This window comes from Dama dama, chromosome 29 (assembly GCF_033118175.1).
Source record: "Dama dama isolate Ldn47 chromosome 29, ASM3311817v1, whole genome shotgun sequence".
Taxonomy (NCBI): domain Eukaryota; kingdom Metazoa; phylum Chordata; class Mammalia; order Artiodactyla; family Cervidae; genus Dama; species Dama dama.
In genome coordinates, this window is record NC_083709.1 from 39,532,472 (window position 1) to 39,552,916 (window position 20,445).

Below are 20,445 nucleotides of genomic sequence, written 5' to 3' on the forward strand. Positions count from 1 at the left end.
TCACCAGGATTCAGAAAGCTATAGCGGATCAGATCAGGAGCAAATGACCAAACAGTGACAATTACCTTGTTTTGGTGTAAGTTTGGCTTTAGGAAGTGTCCTGGAGATTTTCTCAGTCCAATCACTGAGTGGGCTGTCACCAATTGTCATATACAATTCACTTTTCATCACAGATCACAATCAGATGGAGAAATGGTTTGTTGTTGTTGTGTAGATAAAAGAAGACGACACTTCAAAACAACGATTTTTTTTAAATTTGCAGCCAGCTCATGAAGCATCCACTTATCAAGCTTTTTCACCTTCAATTTGCTTCAAATGCTGAATGACCATAGAAAGGTTGATGTTGAGTACTTGGGCAGCTCCTCATGTAGTTGTAAGAGAATCAGCTTCAATGATCCTCTCAGTTGATCGTTGTCAACTTCCAATGGCTGGTCACTACACTCCTCATCTTCAAGGCTCTAATCTCCTTTGAAATACTTCCTGAAGTTTTGCACTGTATGTTCATTAGTAGTTCCTGGGCCAAATGTGTTGTTGTTGCATTCTTGGCTGGCTTTACAACCCATTTTGAACTTGAATAAGAAAAACGCTCAAATTTGCTTTTGGTCTAACATCATTTCCCTAGTCTAAAATAAATATCAAATAAATAGCAAGCAATAAGTCATTAGCACAAAAACATAAAGCAAGAAATATGCATTAAAATGATGTATAATGTAATTGCATTTATTTAAGAATGTATTCCAATTACAAACAGCAAATTTCAACAATGCAAAACCGCAATTACTTCTGCACCAACTTAAAATAGAAGCAATATTAATTTAATGGATGCTAATGAAATGGCTATACAGAGCTCTGAAATGTTTCATTTGAGACTATCAGAGCATAATTCTGCTTCCCCCTCATATACCTTCTATTGTGAGGCTCAAGATCTACATGAAAAAATCTCTGGTCAGTGATTATGCCTATGAATCCATTAGAAATAAATATTGCCAAATATATCTACTGCTGTTTGTGCTTTGTAAACTACTTTCTCTTATTTAATCTTATTTTATGTTCACAATCTTAAAATGTAGTCCAGGGATTATTATGCAAAAACCCAATCACGGGAAAGGACTTAGAGGTCCTAGTTCACAGAAAGACAATGATAGAAGATCACCACAATAGAACCCAGAGCTACTGATCCTCAATCTTGACCCAGGTCTTGCTCTTTAGTTTTATTTAAATTGAATCTCTTTCCTTATCATATGCCTCCAGTGTTTACTCAGCTCTGTGTCTAACCCAAAGAAGGTCTACAGAAAACATAAATTGAACGAAGACAAGCTTTTCTGCCTGAATAGGCTGAAAGTTTAAAGATACAGCAAGATGGGTTTTACCACCTAATGATGCCATCATTAATCAAGCTTTATTATCATTGTGAGTGCCCCAGAAAGTACAATACTTTCTAAGTGCAAGCTTTCAGATAAAAGCAAACATGAGTTGTTATTTTTTAAGTTGGTCTATTGCGCTCCTCTTAAAAGATCAGGCTTTCACATCAGCACACCCGAATCCAGATCCTAACCTCGAAATGTATCATTAGTGGTAGGGGCAAGTTAGACTCAAATTCTCCAGACCTTAGTTTCCTCACCTATAGAAATGATCTAACAATATCTGCTGTTTAGGGTAGTTGTGAATATTAAATAAATCACATTAGGTATTCAAATAGTACCTAAACCAGTGTAAATAATAACTGGTAGTTATTACATTACCATCATCATTATCATAGTTTTATATTTTATCTGTGAGAGCATTGGTTGTAATACTTCCTGTTTTATACCATAAAGAAAGGAAACGGTTTCAATCCAACCATGCCTTGCCATTGACTATAAGATGCATCAAATTCAATAATTTTAACAAAGTGAAAAAACAGTTTCATCTTAAGTACATAAAATACAATACAGATGCTTGTGTGTGTGTGTGTGTGTGTGTGTGTGTTTTCAAAGATTTAAACTTCAGTCTGGATCATTTAGTTTTAACTAAATTTTCCCAAAGAAAGTTTAAGAGCAGTTTTCTGTCCAACAAAGTGAAATTCTTTCAACAGCACAATCAAAATGTTCTAAGGTACAGAGCGCCCTGTGTGCTTCTCTAGTTAGTATATTTTTAAACTTATGAATGCTATTTTCATAATGGGCATGTGCTCACAGGTTTCTGTGATGGGCTAATAATATATACTGCTAGTAACAAATAAATATTTCGTCTATGTCATTTGAAAAGTAAAACATATTCTTGTTTATAACCAGATAAATACACTTGCAGATGTTTTCCCGTAAAAAGAAGTGATATCTAGTGAATTTCAGGAACTTTATTGGAATGACAAAGTTCAAACTGCTGCCAAAGCCAACACATAAGGTTTATATATAGACAGAGAAGAACAGATTTTACTGTGTTGTTGAGATTTTTATTTCTTGGTTCATGTTTTCCATTACTGCTTGGTCAGTAGCCATGAAGGATTCAGGGTGGTTTCACTCAATAAACGCCTCTAGTCCCCTATCCTCCTCTCCTAACTTTATTTAGAACTAAGCACAAGTCTGAACAAAGATTAAATATCTAGAGAACATAGCAAATCACTAGAGAGTAATACTAAACTTATCTTGCATATTTGAAGATAATCTAATATATAAGCTATCTTTGGAACAAGGACTTTAAAGTTTAATGATATCGTGACATGACTCTAGTATAACTAAATCTCTCATGACAGTTGATTCAGAATTGTAGACACTTTCACAATCACAGTAATTGACAAGATCAAATGCATGGATCCAGTTCAGATGTCCTTTTGCTGGAAGTAAAGATACATGATATAGCAGTAGTTATTTGACTACCATCACTCACCATTCTCAAATGAAGGCCTCATTTATTATGGACACTTGCAGTGAGTTTAAAAGGAAAAGAGCTTTCAGAACAACAACTCACAGTAAATGACAAAAATTGAAACATGAAATGTTTTCTAAACATTTTGTGAGGTTTTTAATTTGTTTTATTGTAAAGTGTGCTTTAAAATGCTCTTCTTTGGGGAATAGAATACAGAGATGGACAGGACTGTGATTCCTGTTGTAATTCTAGATTTGAAAGGTAGACAATCTTTGAAGGTGCACTTAAAGAGGTGAATGTAAATCACTGAATCTAAGATGACTTTGATTATAAAATGGAACCTCAAACAGATGTGCCACTAAGAATAAAAATATACTGGCAATCAAATTATGATACACCAGCAATTATTGCATTTCAATTTCCGAGAAGTTAAAATGTGAAAATATGAATGGCTTAGATAGATAAAATATGGTAGTTTCCATGATAAAATGTAGCCACATCACCTCGGAAGCAGTCAAAGAAAACCACGTACAGAGAAAGTCAGGGAACTTGATTACTTCAAGAGTCATAGAGGAGCTCCCACATAACTATGGATGCTTTGGAATTACCCTATGAAATAGATCCCTAATTCTGTACCCTAGAAGTTCAAGAGATCTTCACTCCTCACTCTCTTATACCTGCCAGAGCAAAGAAAATATCCACAGCTTACAAGACCAGCTGTTTGAATGTCCCCTGCCACTTTTGCACAAAGAAGGTTCAAAAAAGAATTCTAATTCTCATTTAAGTAAACTTACTTATAAAGGTATTGCAAAGGGAGGCCTAAAGAATTAGAAATCACTGCTATCTCAGAAGGACCATAACCTATAGGCTTTCATATTCTGGAACCATATGAGAGCTTTGTTCTTTCAAGGCAAATGAGTGTTTCAAATCTCCCTTTTGCCCACCAGCCACATTTTAATTCATTAAGCCACATTGCGACAAGTATAATATACTATGGAGGATAGGGAAATGGAGGACAAATACTGAAAACCATATTGCAAAGGATTGTGCTGTGTGCTAAGTCACCTCAGTCATGTCCTACTCTTTGTGACCCCATGGACTGTAGCTCACCAGGCTTCTCTGTCCATGGGGTTCTCCAGGCAAGAATACTGGAGTGGGTTGTCATGCCCGCCCCCAGGGTATGTTCCCAACCCAGGGCTCCAATCCACTTCTCTTAAGTCTCCTGCACTGGCAGCCAGGAGTGCTGTTTGTTTTTCCTGAGGTTCTCACTCCAGTCCTCGGACCTTCCTTTGTTCTATTTTCACGGGCTTTTCCCTTCCAGGTCTTTTAGCCGCCGACATTCTGGATTCCTTTTCCCTATTCTAACTACTTAACATTACCAGTAGTGCCACCTGGAAAAATTGTGTACCTATCTGATGTGTGCAAACAGCAAATCACGATGAAACCCAACTTCCAGTGCGCCAAACCACACAGAACCCTGAAATAACCAGCTGAACTGTGAGGCAAAAGGATTTAGGTTGCTTTTAAGTTTAATGTTTAAGGAGTGTGAAAAGAAGGTAACAACGTTGTGTGAAATATAATAGATTTTTTCAAATTACTTTTAAACTCTTTTTTATTTTAAATTATATGTACACTTTTATATGCATGGTTCTATCATTTTTGATAGATTGCAGGGACTTATCTGAGCTGTGGAACCTGAGGATTTCGCAGAGATTTCATGGAGTCCCTGTCCTTTAACTCACTGGGTGCCTCATAGAGCAAAACAGCCGTATGCCTGACTGGCATTTCTATTGTTCCTTGTGTACTGCACAGTGGCCCTGAGAACCAGAGGATGGAAGAGGCCTCACAAATACTGCTGGGCCTTCCAGCCATGAGGATGCACCTTCCTTATGGAAGGAGCGTTCTCTCCTACATAATAACAGAAGGCAAATTTCTGCTCACTACCCTCAGTTTTTTGTTAATAAAATTGGTGCTATGCTCCCATGTAAAGAATTAGCTCTAATATGAAATAAGAATTTCTCTTAAGATTGGGGCAACATTTTTAAAAAATGATGTGATTAAAAGGACAAGATTTCTTTCAATTCATGAAAAATACCCTCCTAAAATAACATTTGTACAGCCCAAGATGAAAGAATGATTCTAAGAAACAGAACCCTCCTAGGGCTTGTTCCAAGTCTTCTAAATATAGAAGATATTACTTTAAATACAATTTGAACACCCTGCTTTCCCTGAAGGCAGCCATTGTCTCCCATCCCTTTAAATGCAGTGGATCTTCTGTGTGAGTTTCCTTAACTTTGACAGGAAATGTCCTGTTGTAGGTCAGAGTTAGTTTTAAATCTGTTGAGTCCCTATGATGCACTGTGTGCTTTTTTGTATCTTGATTTTATTTAACCTTCACAACCCTGAGATATATCTATTAATATATCCATGTTTAAGGATAAGGAGACAAAATCTCACAGAGGTTAAATACAATGCTTAGAGACAAATTATATTTATTTATTTCTATGTTTTGTTGTTCTTGCTGTCATGACCTTTGGTTTTTAATTGAAGTATAGTTAATTTATAATGTTTCACGTATGTAGCAAGTGATTCACTTCATATATGTGTACATTCTTTTTCTTTTTTTTTTTCTTATAGGTTATTACAAAATATTGAGTATAGTTCTCTTCGCTGTACTCTAGTCCTTGGTTACCTATTTTATACATGGTAGTTTGTATCTGCTAATCCCAAACTCATTTATCCCTTCTCCCTTTCCCCTTCGGTAACCATAAGTTTGTCTTCTACGTCTGTGGGTCTATTTCTGTTTTGTATATATGTTCATTTGTATCCTTTTTAAGTTAAAGGATTACCATTTGGACTAATTTTGTCTGATTCCATAATCTATCGAATCTATTCTATTCTCATAAAATCCTGCCCCTAACAATGCATGATTCGGTGAAATTTTGCTAAGAACCATGGAGCACAACGAACCTTGAGCAGTGGTAAATAAATGCTTCAACATATAAATGTAGAAATAAAAAAATGAGAGACAGAGAGAGAGAAAATAGTAGAAACAGTTCAACTAGAGACAAATTAGCCACCAGTCCTGAGAGTTAGCCTCTAGGCTATACACTTTACAAAGAAGAAAATAGAGCCTAAAGTATTGAAGATCGATCCTTCTCTGGGATAATAGAGGTTTCTATAGCAAAAGACTGCATGCAGGTGAATCTTGAGCAGAGCTTTGATTGGGCACTGGTGTGTTCTGGGGTACTTCTCAACTTTTTGTGCATAGCAATCACTTGGGATCTTGTTCACCTATAGATTCTGGCTCTGGGAGTCTGAAACAGACCGAGGGTTCTGCATGCTAACAAGCTCCCAAGTGATGCTGATGCTGCTGGTCCAAGGAGCACACATTGAGTAGCAAGGGTCTAGAGGAAATCTTTAACCAGGGCTTCAGAGAGAATAGTACTAGAAACCAAACTCCACCACTTAATCAGCATATGAATTAAGGTAAATATCTTTACCTCTAAACTGTTTCTTTGTCAGTAAAGTGGAAATTATGATAATATTAATTAGCATTCTATGCCAGGCACTGTTATAAATGCATAATATTAATTAACTCATTTAATATTTACAATACTTTAACTTTACTATTCATGATGATGAAAATGTTATCACAGAAAGCTCAAACAATCTGCACCCAAGCCATGTGACTAGTAAGTGGCCATGAGTAAATTCAGATCCTAGTCAGCTTAGCTCAGGAGCCCACTATTTGCAACCACACCTTAGTGGTACACACACAGAAGTCCTGCCAGCAGGCGTGTAAAGTACCACATTTAGCGCCCAGTGAATCTGAGTTCTCCTGCCCTTCTCCTACCGCAAGTGTGGTTGTCTTAAGCAGAATCTACTTACAACATAAAATTTAGAAAATGACACCACTTTGTAGGATGCATCTTTCACATTGATCTCTCTGGTGGACTTTTCTTTGGCTATAGAGAATCTGCAGTGTTTAGAGATTTGCATGAATTGCTACTGTTGACAGAAGGCGCTGTTTTGATCTCTCTTGCATCGTTACTGGATGCATATGTTTCCCTTCTTTCTAGAAGTTCCAAAAAATTCTGCAATACATAGAAAATAACATTTGCTACAGTTATGACTTTTTATGTTGCCCTTAAAAGATACAGATCTAGCCTTATTAAATATAAAACAGTGGTAGTTTATTGAACACAGATTTACCAAATCTTGTTTTAAATAGAAAGCTTCCCTGATTTTTAAAAAAATTTCATTAAGGCTTTTATAAATTAAAAACAACCTCTTTTTAAAAATGTAACTATTATGTTAAAACTAGGAACCATAGAAAAAATACTTGGCATCCACTGCTTTGCAGATAAACTTATCTTACCATGAGCAGACTTATACAGGAAATATGACTGAGAGAAAATGATATTATATACCATAATGGCAGAATAGTTTGTTTCTAGAAGAAGCCTCAAATATTTCATATTCAAACTTTATTATTAATATATTCTAAAGTATGAAAGTTGTTTATCTTCTTGATGTCACTGCTAAAGAATGATGAGGCACTTTTGGTGGAGGGAACTTTCTGGAAACAGAGCTTATATTTCTGGAAATATTTCTCTCATATGATAGAATTGTTTCTTTTTTTCTTTTCTAAACAGGGCTGCTTCTTGCCACATCTGTCATTTGATAAAGCACACTGTGGCAATTCCCAATTTTTACAGTAAATGTGTTCTGGGTAAATGCTTATGTGGAGAAACAGATGATGATAATCAACTAATTGTCTTTAGGGGAAAATATGAAAAATAATAAAGAATTTGTCTTTTAAGAGTATGAGATGCAGTGATGATCTAGAGATATGTGATACCAGATTTATTACTTTATTTTTTAATTAATTAATGTATTTGGTTGAACTGGGTCTCCCTTGCTGCACGCAGGCTCTCTCTAGTTACAGTGATGGGGGTGTTACTGTTTGTTGCATTGCACAGGCTTTTTATTGCAGTGACTTTTCTTGCTGCAGGGCACAGGCTCTGGGCACACAGGTTCCAAGAGTTGTGGCCCAGGCATAGTAGTTGTGGTGCGTGGGCTTTAGTTGGTTTGAGGCATGTGGAATTTGTTCAGACCAGGGATTGAAACTCCATCTCTTGTACCACCAGGAACATCCCATGGTTTTGTTTGTTCGTTTTAATTCTAATGATTAAAACAGCATGGTATAGATACATGACTTGAGAGGGCAAGGATGTACAACAGAGAACCCAGAAATAAATTCAAAACCATACAGCAATTCAGAACATAAAAGAGGGGCAACTCAATCCAGTTGAGAATATCAATAATATTCAGTAAGTAGTGTTGAGACAATTGTGTCGTCACTTGAAAACATTTACACCAACTGTAAATTTCTAATAAATCAAAATTTTAGTTTATGTTTACCAGAGGGGAAGGGTGAGGAGGAGGGATAGATTAGGAGGCTGGGATTGACATGTACACACTGCTATATTTAAAATAGATAACCAACTAGAACCTACTATATAGCATAGAGTACTCTGCTCAATATTCTGTAATAAACTAAAAATCTTGAAAAAGAATAAATACATGTATATGTGTAACTGAATAACTTTGCTATACACTTGAAACTAACACAATGCTGCTAATTAACAATGACATAAGATAAAAAAATTTTAATGCACACCATACTTTAATAATCAAGACAATTCAGCTGTTTTTCTTAAATATATTTCAAACAGAGTTAACATATAACCTGTACATTACACTATTGCTGTGTTTTTATTCATTTTATATTTAAGGGTCCAAAATATATCATGTTCACAAAATAGTACTGTCAATGAATGTCAACCAGTTTTTAATGTCTGTTCCATCAGAAATAGGCCGCTCTGAAAAAAAAGGAAAAAAAGAAATATGCCATTCTGGCCATATACACTAATCTATATTACTGAAACTAACCAAAGATGATAATTCAGAGTCTCACTCCCACATAGAAGTTCTAGTTGTCCTGAAAACCTGTAGGTCAAGTTCTCAACCTTTGAAGATGAGCAGAAATATTCCAGAGCAGTCACCATAGCCATGTATATGGGCTTCGTATTTACACATATACATACTTATATGTATTTATAGCAGTGGATTTGAGACATAAAGGTGACCACACACAAGAAAGTTAAGTCCCATATCAAAAACAAAATGAAAAGGCAACTGAAGAGATTTTGTGATTCCAATAGCACAGACTTCAGAAACAGAATGCTTAGACGTAACTCCATTTTTCTTTAACTAAGAGGTCATCATCATGCTGAGGCTTTGAGGCAGTAGTCTATGTATCAGTGAGTCATTAACCAAAGAGTATACACTTACTACCATGAACCTGGGTCTCATGCAATAGCCTTAACTTTGCCTTTCCCACAAAGAATCATTTGCTTTTGAAGTAGTAGGCATTTAAGGCTCATTTTAACAAAAACCCACCATATATCCAGCTTAAAAATGGAAGCTCCACCTAGTTACAATAATATATATACCTACGTAATGTGTGATTTACCAGTTAGGCAAATGTCTCTATCTTGAGGATAAAGTTGTTTTTAAAAAGTGATTCTTTATTTGTGTATTCAAAAAGAAATATTGTGTAAAAAATATTAAAGAATTAGATTTGTAAGAATAGCCTCCAGGTTTAGTTCAGTCACTCAGTCATGTCCGACTCTGCGACCCCATGAATCGCAGCACACCAGGCCTCCCTGACCATCACAAACTCCCGGAGTTTACTCAAACTCATGTCCATCGAGTCGGTGATTCCATCCAGCCATCTCATCCTTTGTCGCCCCCTTCTCCTCCTGCCCCTAATCCCTCCCAGCATCAGGGTCTTTTCCAATGAGTCAGCTCTTCGCATGAGGTGGCCAAAGTGTTGGAGTTTCAGCTTCAACATCAGTCCTTCCAATGAACACCTCCAGGTACCATGTTGGCAAATGTCCAACAGGTTATAGATTTGGAAATTAGGAAAAAGACTTCCCTGGAGCCCTGGGTTCCTACACAATGCTTCTGAGCAGGAGTCATGAGGAAGGGAGTTAGGGCACCTTCATGATTTTTATAAATTTCCTTTCAAAATGGACAGATCCTTGGGAGGGCTCAAACCTTAAATCAGCTACCACCTTAAACTGCAGTTTCCAGCCTCAAAGGAATAGGACTTGGGGGAAAATGGACGAGGAGAGGACAGAAAGAAGCCACGGATAGTCTCAAGGAAAAGTTGCTTTAGGAACTATCCATTTTTGCTAGGATCAGCATTGCTATCCATAAGAGGCTCTGCTAAAAATATATACATATGAATATTTTCTAATACCTGCCAACATGCTTTAGGGCACTGAGCCTTGGGATGGACCTAGAATTATCTACTTGGAATGGTTTGGGATGGGGGTAGATTTAGAATCCCTTCACTTGCTGTTGGTCTAAAGTAAACATAAGAGGAAGAATTTCATAGAAACAGACACACAGCTAACCATAATGCCTCCTCTGGTCATCCTTGCCCACTGCCTTTTAGCAGTTTTCAGGGCCACTTTTTTAGCCATTCAGAGCATGCTGCTGGCAAGCTGAGCTCTAGTTCAATCATAACGTGGAAACAAGCAGAGTCCATGAGGCGCACTGTCACAGCTGAGAAAGAGACTCAGAGATGACAAATGTGCCCACCAGGATTCAGTTCTGTGGCAGAGAACTGAAATATTGCCTGTAGTCATGGAGCAATGTAAAAAAAAAAAAAGGAAGAAGAAAAGAAAAGAAATTGGTCCTAAATAAACATTTGCAGTCTTGCATGGCAAGAGGCCCATTCCACAGAGGCGAAAAATTGTACAGGACTATATAGGATATATTTTCAAATCTGCGATTGCCAGTCACCTCCATTTGGGAAACCATGTATCTTCTGATGTTACTTTAGCCTGGGTGGCAGGTACAGAAAAGCATTCAGAAACCCTACAATTCAGCGACATTCCAATTTCTCTCCAGCGATCGGCACCATTTTGGAAATATGGTCCCAAAGGACAACAATAACACAGCAGAAAGAAATAACCTCTCTGTATAAAATAATTGTAGAGACGTCTGTTGAGGTAGAGTTTTGTAAAAAACTGTCAGGTAGGGAAGCACTCTCACAGCTATAGAAGTGTTAGATAAGTTTGGTGCTAATATTATTCTATAAAACTTCTATTTATATCCGTTACAAACAGGGGACAGGTCTTATTGCTTCTGGAACTTGCCATCCCAATCTGTTCCTCCATGGAAAACTGACTTTTCTCAACAAATTAGTAGCAAAGATTCCCATGCTTAAAAAAGTCATTGCTAACAAATCACTTTTTGATTAATTTCCATTTGCCCCATATTTACGGACTCAGTATGCATGTCCTAGGCACCAAGGATAGAACAAAGCTTAGAAAAGTTGTTTCATCAAACTTTAGTTCCATGAGAAAAAGAAACCATGAAAAAGTGCAAAATGTACATACACAGTTCCTGGCAGTATGCACACAGGATTTTTTCTTACTACAGACCATAAAAGTTTGCATTTGTGTAATGAAGTTACAGTAGATTTCACTTCATTGTTAATATAAAAGTTTTTGCTTCAAAGTGCTTACTTTATTTAAAAAAAGAGGAGATTAAAAGACAGGGTGGCAGGATTTTTTTTTTTTTTTTTACAACAAATGTATGTCTTGTGTCCCAATCTCCTTCCTCGTCTTCCTTTAGTGCAAATCAGAGCAGCAGCTTCATTGAAACATCTGATTTCAAAAGAGGCTCCTGAAACCTCACCTACAGCAGCAGCCTTGGCGTCCTGTTGAGGGTGGCTCCTGTTTTCTTCTGCAGCCAATTCTGAACCTTTCTCAATTTCATCACTTTCATTCTCACCTCAAAAACTCCATGGATGGCCCTTCGGAAGCAATGAAAATTATAGTCAATCAGCCCTTTTCTTTCAAAGCTTTCCTCTCTAACAGAGCAAACAAGAGCCAAGAACTTTGTCACTTCTTTTAAATAAAGAACTGTTGTATTATTCAGCTTTATAATGCTGTTGATTCCTTGTCATAGGGGGTTCCTGCTCCATCTTCTCTGAGGCCATAAATACAAGAAATATCAATGAACACATCATCATGTCACAGCAGAGCTCGTATGTTTACATATCCACAGGGGTACTATCTGTTGCGATATAAATCTTACTGACCACATCAAAAAGAAACAACTTTTCAATTCCAAAATTTGAGATAAATATGTTTAGCAAATTCTCCAGGGTGGGAAGTTGTGGAATCAGTTTCTGAACCACTGTGCTAAAAGCTTCAAATATTGAATTGAATGGTCATATATGCTTGTCAGATAAAAGCTGAGATGAATTTTTTATAGCCAAGCATCTGCAAGGTCATCATTTGCCCTCTAGTGAATGTCTCTCTGGGTTTCAATTTTGTGGTCATCTGACAGACCATCCACTTTGTGAATAAACACCTCAAAGTTGATGTCGCTGTTGACTTTGTAGGCTCTGGTCACCTTGAGGTGGATCCTGGCCAAGGCCTCCATGTAATCGTCCTGGGAGTCTATGACAAATAGCAGTGCTCGTGTCCCTCAGAAGATCATCTCATAGTCAAAGGTGGGGTCAAAAAAGTCAATCTGTCCTGGGAAGTCCCAAATCTGAAAATTAACACAGGAGCTGTTGGAAACATCCTCCCAGCAGATCTTCTTCGTGCTCGCTAAGAACAGAGTTTCCTTGGGAGACATTTTATGAAAGACGACTTTCTGGATGGATGACTTGCCGCTCCTTCTTAGGCCCACGAGCAGGATCCTTGGCTTCACCTCTGTGCTAAGGGGGTCGCTAAAGTCCAGAACTCCCTCCTCCGCCCTGGTGTCAGGCTTAGCTTCCGAGGAGTGGGACCCAATTCCGTAGTCTGCTAGCACCACCAGCTCACCCTCCTCCTCCAGCTGGGGCTTCCGCAGCATCTGGCTCATCGCGCCCATGGCCGTCCCTCCAGGGAATGACGGGGGTCCCTGATGGGGAGGGGGTGTTGGCCAAACCTCCTGGCCTGTGGTTGGCAACCTATTTCTAAATTGAGGTTTTTGTCCCGAGGTCCGTGGGCAGAGGTGGAGACCGCACTTCCCCTGAACACCGCAGTATCCAGGTCCAAGATTAAAATGTTTTAAAATATTTAACAGTAAAAATATAATTCATAAAATTTAAGGAAAAGCAATGGCAATTTCTTTAAGAACCTTGGTATAGAAATGAAGTATGGCTACCTCTTGAAGATTCATGAGAAAGAAAGAGGTTATTTCTCTTTACAAGCCAGCTTCACCATCACCCTCTGCTGGTTTCCACTACACAAATGAGCCAGAGGACCCCAGTGACACACATCGTAGGCTCTGAAGTCTTTTACTTTAGTTGCAGCCTTCCCAGTTGCTGAACCCATCTTGACTCAGACAGAAGGCATACTTTAAAATGCCTTTCCTTACCTTATTTTTGACAAAGGAGGCAAAAACATACAACAGAGAAAAGACAATCTCTTTAACAAGTGGTGCTGGCAAAACTGGCTGCCCACCTGTAAAAGAATGAAACTAGAACACTGTCTAACACCATACAAAAATATAAACTCAAAATGGATTAAAGATCTAAATGTAAGACCAGAAATTATAATACTCCTAGAGGAAAACATAGGCAGAACACTCTTTGACATAAATCACAGCAGGATCCTCTATGACTCACCTCCCAGAATAATAGAAATGAAAGCAAAACTAAACAAATGGGACCTAATTAAACTTAAACACTTTTGCACAATGAAGGAAACTATAAGCAAGGTGAAAAGACAGCCTTCAGAATGGGAGAAAATAATAGCAAATGAAGCAACTGACAAAGAATTAATCTCAAAATTATACAAGCAGCTCATGTAGCTCAATTCCAGAAAAATAAACAACCCAATCAAAAAATGGGCCAAAGAACTAAACAGACATTTCTCCAAAGAAGACATTCAGATTGCTGACAAACACATGAAAAGATGCTCAACATCACTCATTATCAGAGAAATGCAAATCAAAACTACAATGACCATCTCATGCCGGTCAGAATGGCTGCTATCCAAAAGTCTACAAACAATAAATGCTGGAGAGGGCATGGATAAAAAGGAACCCTCTTACACTGTTGGTGGGAATGCAAACGAGTACAGCCACTCTGGAGAACAATGTGGAGATTCCTTTAAAAAATGGAAATAAAACTGCCATATGACCTAGCAATCCTACTGCTGGGCATACACTCCAAGGAAACCAGAACTGAAAGATACGTGTGTACCCCAATGTTCATCGCAGCACTGTTTACAATAGCTAGGACATAAAAGCAACCTAGATGTCCATTGGCAGACGAATGGATAAGAAAGCTATGGTACATATACACAATGGAATATTACTCAGCTATTAAAAAGAATGCATTGGAGTCAGTTCTAATGAGGTGGATGAAACTGAAGCCTATTATACAGCGTGAAGGAAGTCAGAAAGTAAAACACCAATACAGTACATTAACACATATATGTGGAATTTAGAAAGATAGTAACCATGCAGCAAAATGACAGTAACCAATGAGACAGTAACCAATGAGACAGCAAAAGAGACACAGATATAAAGAACAGACTTTTGGACTCTGTGGGAGAAGGTGAGAGTGGAATGATTTGACAGAATAGCATTGAAACATGTATATTACCATATGTGAAATAGATGACCAGTTCAAGTTTAATGCATGAAACAGGGCATTCAAAGCCAGTGCACTGGGACAACCCAGAGAGATGGGATGGGGAGGGAGGGTGGGAGGGTGGTTTGGAACCTGGGTACACATGTACACCCATGGCTGATTCATGTCAATGTATGGCAAAACCCACCACAATATTGTAAAGTAATTAGCCTCCAATTAAAGTAATTAACTTAAAAAATGCCTGTCCTTAAGCTAGATGGATTTAGTTTGAAATCAGGGAGTAATTTCAAACTATATTACAAAGCTGTAGTAATCAAAACAGCATAATATCAACAGGAGGTCCCACAAGCAAAACCGGGCAGGGTACGCGGTGGGCCTGCGGAAACCGGCGAGGAGAGCGGGGCCGGGACGGGGCCCTGGCAGAGCCGGGGCGGGGTCGCGGGTGCCCGGTACACTTGCGCTGGGTTGGAGCGGCTAGCCGCTGGCCCACCGGAAGTCCTACGTCCTGGAGCCCCGGTCCTCGGCAGCGGCGGGTTCCTGGAGGTGGGCAGCAACTAGAAGCGGGGTGAAGCAGAAGGCAGACGACACCTGCAGAGCTGGCATTACTGAAGAGTGACTGCTGAGCCAAGGGAGACCAGGTCCCTGCACTCTGTGGAGCTTGAAGGGAATCAAAGGTGTTCTCAGTTGTGAAAGAGGAGAGTTTGGACAGCAGAACAAAAAAGGAAGATAGCCCCCTGGAGCAGATACCTTTGACACAGGAGGCCAGTTCAAACCCTTTGCAAAGGCCTTTGCCAAGTCTCTCCATCTACTCAGTCGCTGGAAGGTAGATAGCCCCAGGATGGAGCCTAGTCAGCCTTGGGGGCCAGGCCAGGCAAGGATAAAGCTAAAAACAGACAGCATGGAAGAGAAGGTGTCTGACCAGCCGAAGCCAGTGGAACCTGTACAGAAGCTGCTCCCTCAGGTGGATGAGGAGGACCTGCTGAAAGCCCAGAAGGGAGAGTGCTGGTGGAAGATGTGGGTGAAGAAGCCAGTCACCTTTGAGGATGTGGCAGTGACCTTCACCCAGGAAGAGTGGAAATGTCTAGATACCAGTCAGAGGGTCCTCTACCAGGATGACATATCAGAGACTGTCAGAAACCTGATGTCTGTGGATCTGATCGCCAAGCTTGAGCAAGAAGAGAAACAGTGGGAAGCAGATCTCTGTTCCCCGAATGGAGAAGGCTTTCATTCAGGAGGCAAGAAGGAAGGATGCCAAGAACAGAGTCAAAGTTTGGGAGATGAAGGGACTGTTGATGACAAGAAGGCCTCCCTTGCTCACAGAGGCTCAGGCCCAACCTCTCCTCCAGCTGGGTCCCCGGACAAGACGCCAGCGTTGCCAGAATCCTGGGCTCGGCCAGCCTTTACCTGTCACACCTGTGGCAAGTGCTTCAGCAAGCGCTCCAGCCTCTACAACCACCAGCTTGTTCACAACAGCGCCCAGTGTGGGAAGTCCTTCCAGAACCCCAAGGACCTCAGCTCCGGCCGGCGCAAGCAACTCAGGGAGAGGCCCTTCCGCTGCTCGCTCTGTGGCAAGACCTACTGCGATGCTTCTGGACTGAGCAGTCACCGCCGTGTCCATCTGGGCTACCGGCCGCACGCGTGCCCCTTCTGTGGGAAGTGCTTCCGGGACCAGTCTGAGCTCAAACGTCACCAGAAGACGCACCAAGGCCAGAAGCTGGGGGCTGGAAACCAGAAGCATATTGTGAGGACTCCGGATACCAGAGCTGGATTACAGGGGCCAGCAACAGGGAACCACGCACCAGTGGCTGGGACCCAAGGACCCACACTTAAAACCAAGGGTCAGAGAAAGCCTTTGACAAAATTCAACACTCATTTATGATTAAAACTCTCCAAAAAGCAGGAATAGAAGGAACATACCTCAACATAATAAAAGCTATATATGACAAACCCACAGCAAGTATCACCCTCAATGGTGAAAAATTGAAGGCATTTCCCCTGAAATCAGGAACAAGACAAGGGTGCCCACTCTCACCACTACTATTCAACATAGTGTTGGAAGTGCTGGCCACAGCAATCAGAGCAGAAAAAGAAGTAAAAGGAATCCAGATAGGAAAAGAAGAAGTAAAACTCTCACTGTTTGCAGATGACATGATCCTCTACATAGAAAACCCTAAAGATTCTACCAGAAAATTACTAGAGCTAATCAATGAATATAGTAAAGTTGCAGGATATAAAATTAACACACAGAAATCCCTTGCATTCCTATATACTAACAATGAAAAAACAGACAGAGAAATTAAGGAAACAATACCATTCACCATTGCAACAAAAAGAATAAAATACTTAGGAGTGTATCTACCTAAAGAAACAAAGGACCTATACATAGAAAACTATAAAACACTGATGAAAGAAATCAAAGAGGACACAAACAGATGGAGAAACATACCGTGTTCATGGATTGGAAGAATTAATATTGTCAAAATGGCTATTCTACCCAAAGCAGTCTATAGATTCAATGCAATCCCTATCAAGCTACCAACGGTATTTTTCACAGAACTAGACCAAAGAATTTCACAATTTGTATGGAAATACAAAAAACCTCGAATAGCCAAAGTAATCTTGAGAAAGAAGAATGGAACTGGAGGAATCAACCTGCCTGACTTCAGACTCTACTACAAAGCCACAGTCATCAAGACAGTATGGTACTGGCACAAAGACAGAAATATAGATCAATGGAACAGAATAGAAAGCCCAGAGATAAATCCACGAACCTATGGACACCTTATTTTTGACAAAGGAGGCAAGGATATACAATGGAAAAAAGACAACCTCTTTAACAAGTGGTGCTGGGAAAACTGGTCAACCACTTGTAAAAGAATGAAACTAGAACACTTTCTAACACCATACACAAAAATAAACTCAAAATGGATTAAAGATCTAAATGTAAGACCAGAAACTATAAAACTCCTAGAGGAGAACATAGGCAAAACACTCTCCGACATAAATCAAAGCAAGATCCTCTGTGACCCACCTCCCAGAATATTGGAAATAAAAGCAAAACTAAACAAATGGGACCTAATGAAACTTAAAAGCTTTTGCACTACAAAGGAAACTATAAGTAAGGTGAAAAGACAGCCCTCAGGTTGGGAGAAAATAATAGCAAATGAAGAAACAGACAAAGGATTAATCTCAAAAATATACAAGCAACTCCTGCAGCTCAATTCCAGAAAAATAAATGACCCAATCAAAAAATGGGCCAAAGAACTAAACAGACATTTCTCCAAAGAAGACATACAGATGGCTAACAAACACATGAAAAGATGCTCAACATCACTCATTATTAGAGAAATGCAAATCAAAACCACAATGAGGTACCATTACACGCCAGTCAGGATGGCTGCTATCCAAAAGTCTACAAGCAATAAATGCTGGAGAGGGTGTCGAGAAAAGGGAACCCTCTTACACTGTTGGTGGGAATGCAAACTAGTACAGCCGCTATGGAAAACAGTGTGGAGATTTCTTAAAAAACTGGAAATAGAACTGCCATATGACCCAGCAATCCCACTTCTGGGCATACACACTGAGGAAACCAGATCTGAAAGAGACACATGCACCCCAATGTTCATCGCAGCACTGTTTATAATAGCCAGGACATGGAAGCAACCTAGATGCCCATCAGCAGATGAATGGATAAGGAAGCTGTGGTACATATACACCATGGAATATTACTCAGCCATTAAAAAGAATTCATTTGAACCAGTCCTAATGAGATGGATGAAGCTGGAGCCCATTATACAGAGTGAAGTAAGCCAGAAAGATAAAGAACATTACAGCATACTGACACATGTATATGGAATTTAGAAAGGTGATAACGATAACCCTATATGCAGAACAGAAAAAGAGACACAGAAACACAGAACAGACTTTTGAACTTTGTGGGAGAATGTGAGGGTGGGATATTTGAAAAGAACAGCATGTATACTATCTATGGTGAAACAGATCACCAGCCCAGGTGGGATGCACGAGACAAGTGCTCGGGCCTGGTGCACTGGGAAGACCCAGAGGAATCGGGTGGAGAGGGAGGTGGGAGGTGGGATCGGGATTGGGAATACATGTAAATCCATGGCTGATTCATATCAATGTATGACAAAACCCACTGGGAAAAAAAAATAATAATAATAAAAATTAAAAAAGAAAAAAAGAAAAAAAAAAAAAAACCAAGGGTCCCCAGACTCAGCCCCAGCCGTCAATAGACAGGAACCAGGCACCTTCCACCAAGAACCTGGTAACCACTGTGAGCCCTCAGGCCCCAGTTATTACTGCCCCGGAGCCTGTGACCAGAACCCCAGGCCCAGAGCCTGTGACCAGAACCCTGGCAGCCAACATGCGAGCCACCCGGCTGAACACCAAGTCCAACTCTCACCCAGAGAAGCCTTCAAGACGCAAGGTCTTCTCTTGCCCTCATTGTCCCTTGACTTTTAGCAAGAAAACCCGTCTCTCCAGTCATCAGAAGGTCCATTTCACAGAGCAGTCCAACCGCTGCTTCCACCATGGCAAGTCCTTCACTTTATTCTCCGGGCTGATCCGGCACCAGCAGACTCATTGGAAGCAGAGGATCTACTGTTGCCCTATCTGCAATGTCTGCTTTGGGGAGAAAGAGGACCTTTTGGGTCACTGGGGGAGGGGGGGGCTACAGAAGCAAGGGGCTGTTCCTGGGCAGTCCCCACAAGTGCTGGGCCATCCTGGGTCAGTGGCTCAGCTTCTTTCCCAATGCCTCTGCTGTGGCAGGGAAGGAAATGGATCTTTCTCCTGGATCTAGACCCTCAGGAAAGGGGAGGAAGGGAGAGGAAAAGGCACACAGAAGAAAGAAAGCAGAGAAGGCAGTGAAGGTCTTGGAAGGGAAATGAATGGCCTGTCCGCCCGAGGTCTTTCTCTGTTTGGTTTTCCAGAGGAATGACCTCCAGGGTAAGGAGACTGGGATAGAGGAAGAGAGGTGAGGGGATAGTGGAGGACATACAGAAAGGAAAGGGGACAAGAAGTGGCACTTGGAAACTTGTATTGTTATTAATTAGCACCTAGCTTGTTTCTTTGTGTCTGATAGACCATCAAGTAGTAATTGTTCAAAAAGACAGTGGATCTTCAATAGGTATGAAGATGGGAGGGAAAGGATGAGAGAAGGGGAAGTCTGAGGGGCCCATCTGGAGGGGTGTGGAAGTAGAAGGGAGGTATTTGAAAGCAGGCGTGTTGCTCCCTTCTCACCCCTTGCTCCCCTGGCTCCTCACTGAGCCGCCCAGGCAAGATGGAGCTCTGGCCAGCACTCTATGGGTTTCTCCCCAGGTCCTCACTCTGCAGGTCACTTGGCTCTCTCTTGGATATTGTGGACTTTTCCTGCACCTTCTCTTCAACCCTTCGTACCCCTCAGCTCTGCCTACCAGGACTGAGATCTTGGAAGAAATGACCACCATTTGCAAAGCTGATGTGTTGTAATTTGCAACGAGGAGGTTCCTGGTCTCCATTTCATGGCAGAGACCCTCTTGTCTGTGTTACTCTGCAGCACAGGTGTCCTCTGACAGAAGAACACCTGCCTGGCTATAGCCTGAGAGGATTTCCAGGTGGAAGACAAGCCAAGGAGCAGAACGATGTGGGCAGCAAAAAGGGGGAGAGGAAGGAAGGAGCTGGGGAAAGGGACAGACAAGGTAATGACAGAAGAGAAGTCGATCCTGTTTGGAATTCAGAGCATTCCTGAAGTGCAGATTGCAATGTCCCCGCAGCGAAGAGGGAGGCCAGTGAATGTGCAACTCAATGGATGTGACATCCCCAAGGACTGATCCTTGGACCAGCCAGGCTCTTCTGCATCTCAGCCAAGATGCGGTGTCCTTCAGAAGGGGTTTCCTAGAAGGAGGAGAAAATAACTTGAAAAA

At 40.5% G+C, this 20,445-nt stretch overlaps 1 protein-coding gene and 1 pseudogene across 1 annotated transcript; one reads left to right on the forward strand and one right to left on the reverse strand.

Moving 5' to 3' along the window:
* Positions 1-11,625: 11,625 nt before the first annotated feature.
* Positions 11,626-12,804, reverse strand: LOC133048979 (ras-related GTP-binding protein D-like; annotated as a pseudogene).
* Positions 12,805-14,391: 1,587 nt separating this feature from the next.
* On the forward strand, positions 14,392-19,714 carry LOC133048757 (zinc finger protein 57 homolog). The gene is given in 8 exon segments (XM_061132523.1): positions 14,392-14,407; positions 14,861-15,089; positions 15,189-15,300; positions 15,303-16,362; positions 16,575-16,582; positions 18,756-18,809; positions 18,882-19,202; positions 19,204-19,714. Coding segments are annotated over 8 exon segments (2,028 nt in total). The 3' UTR covers positions 19,432-19,714.
* Positions 19,715-20,445: the final 731 nt, after the last annotated feature.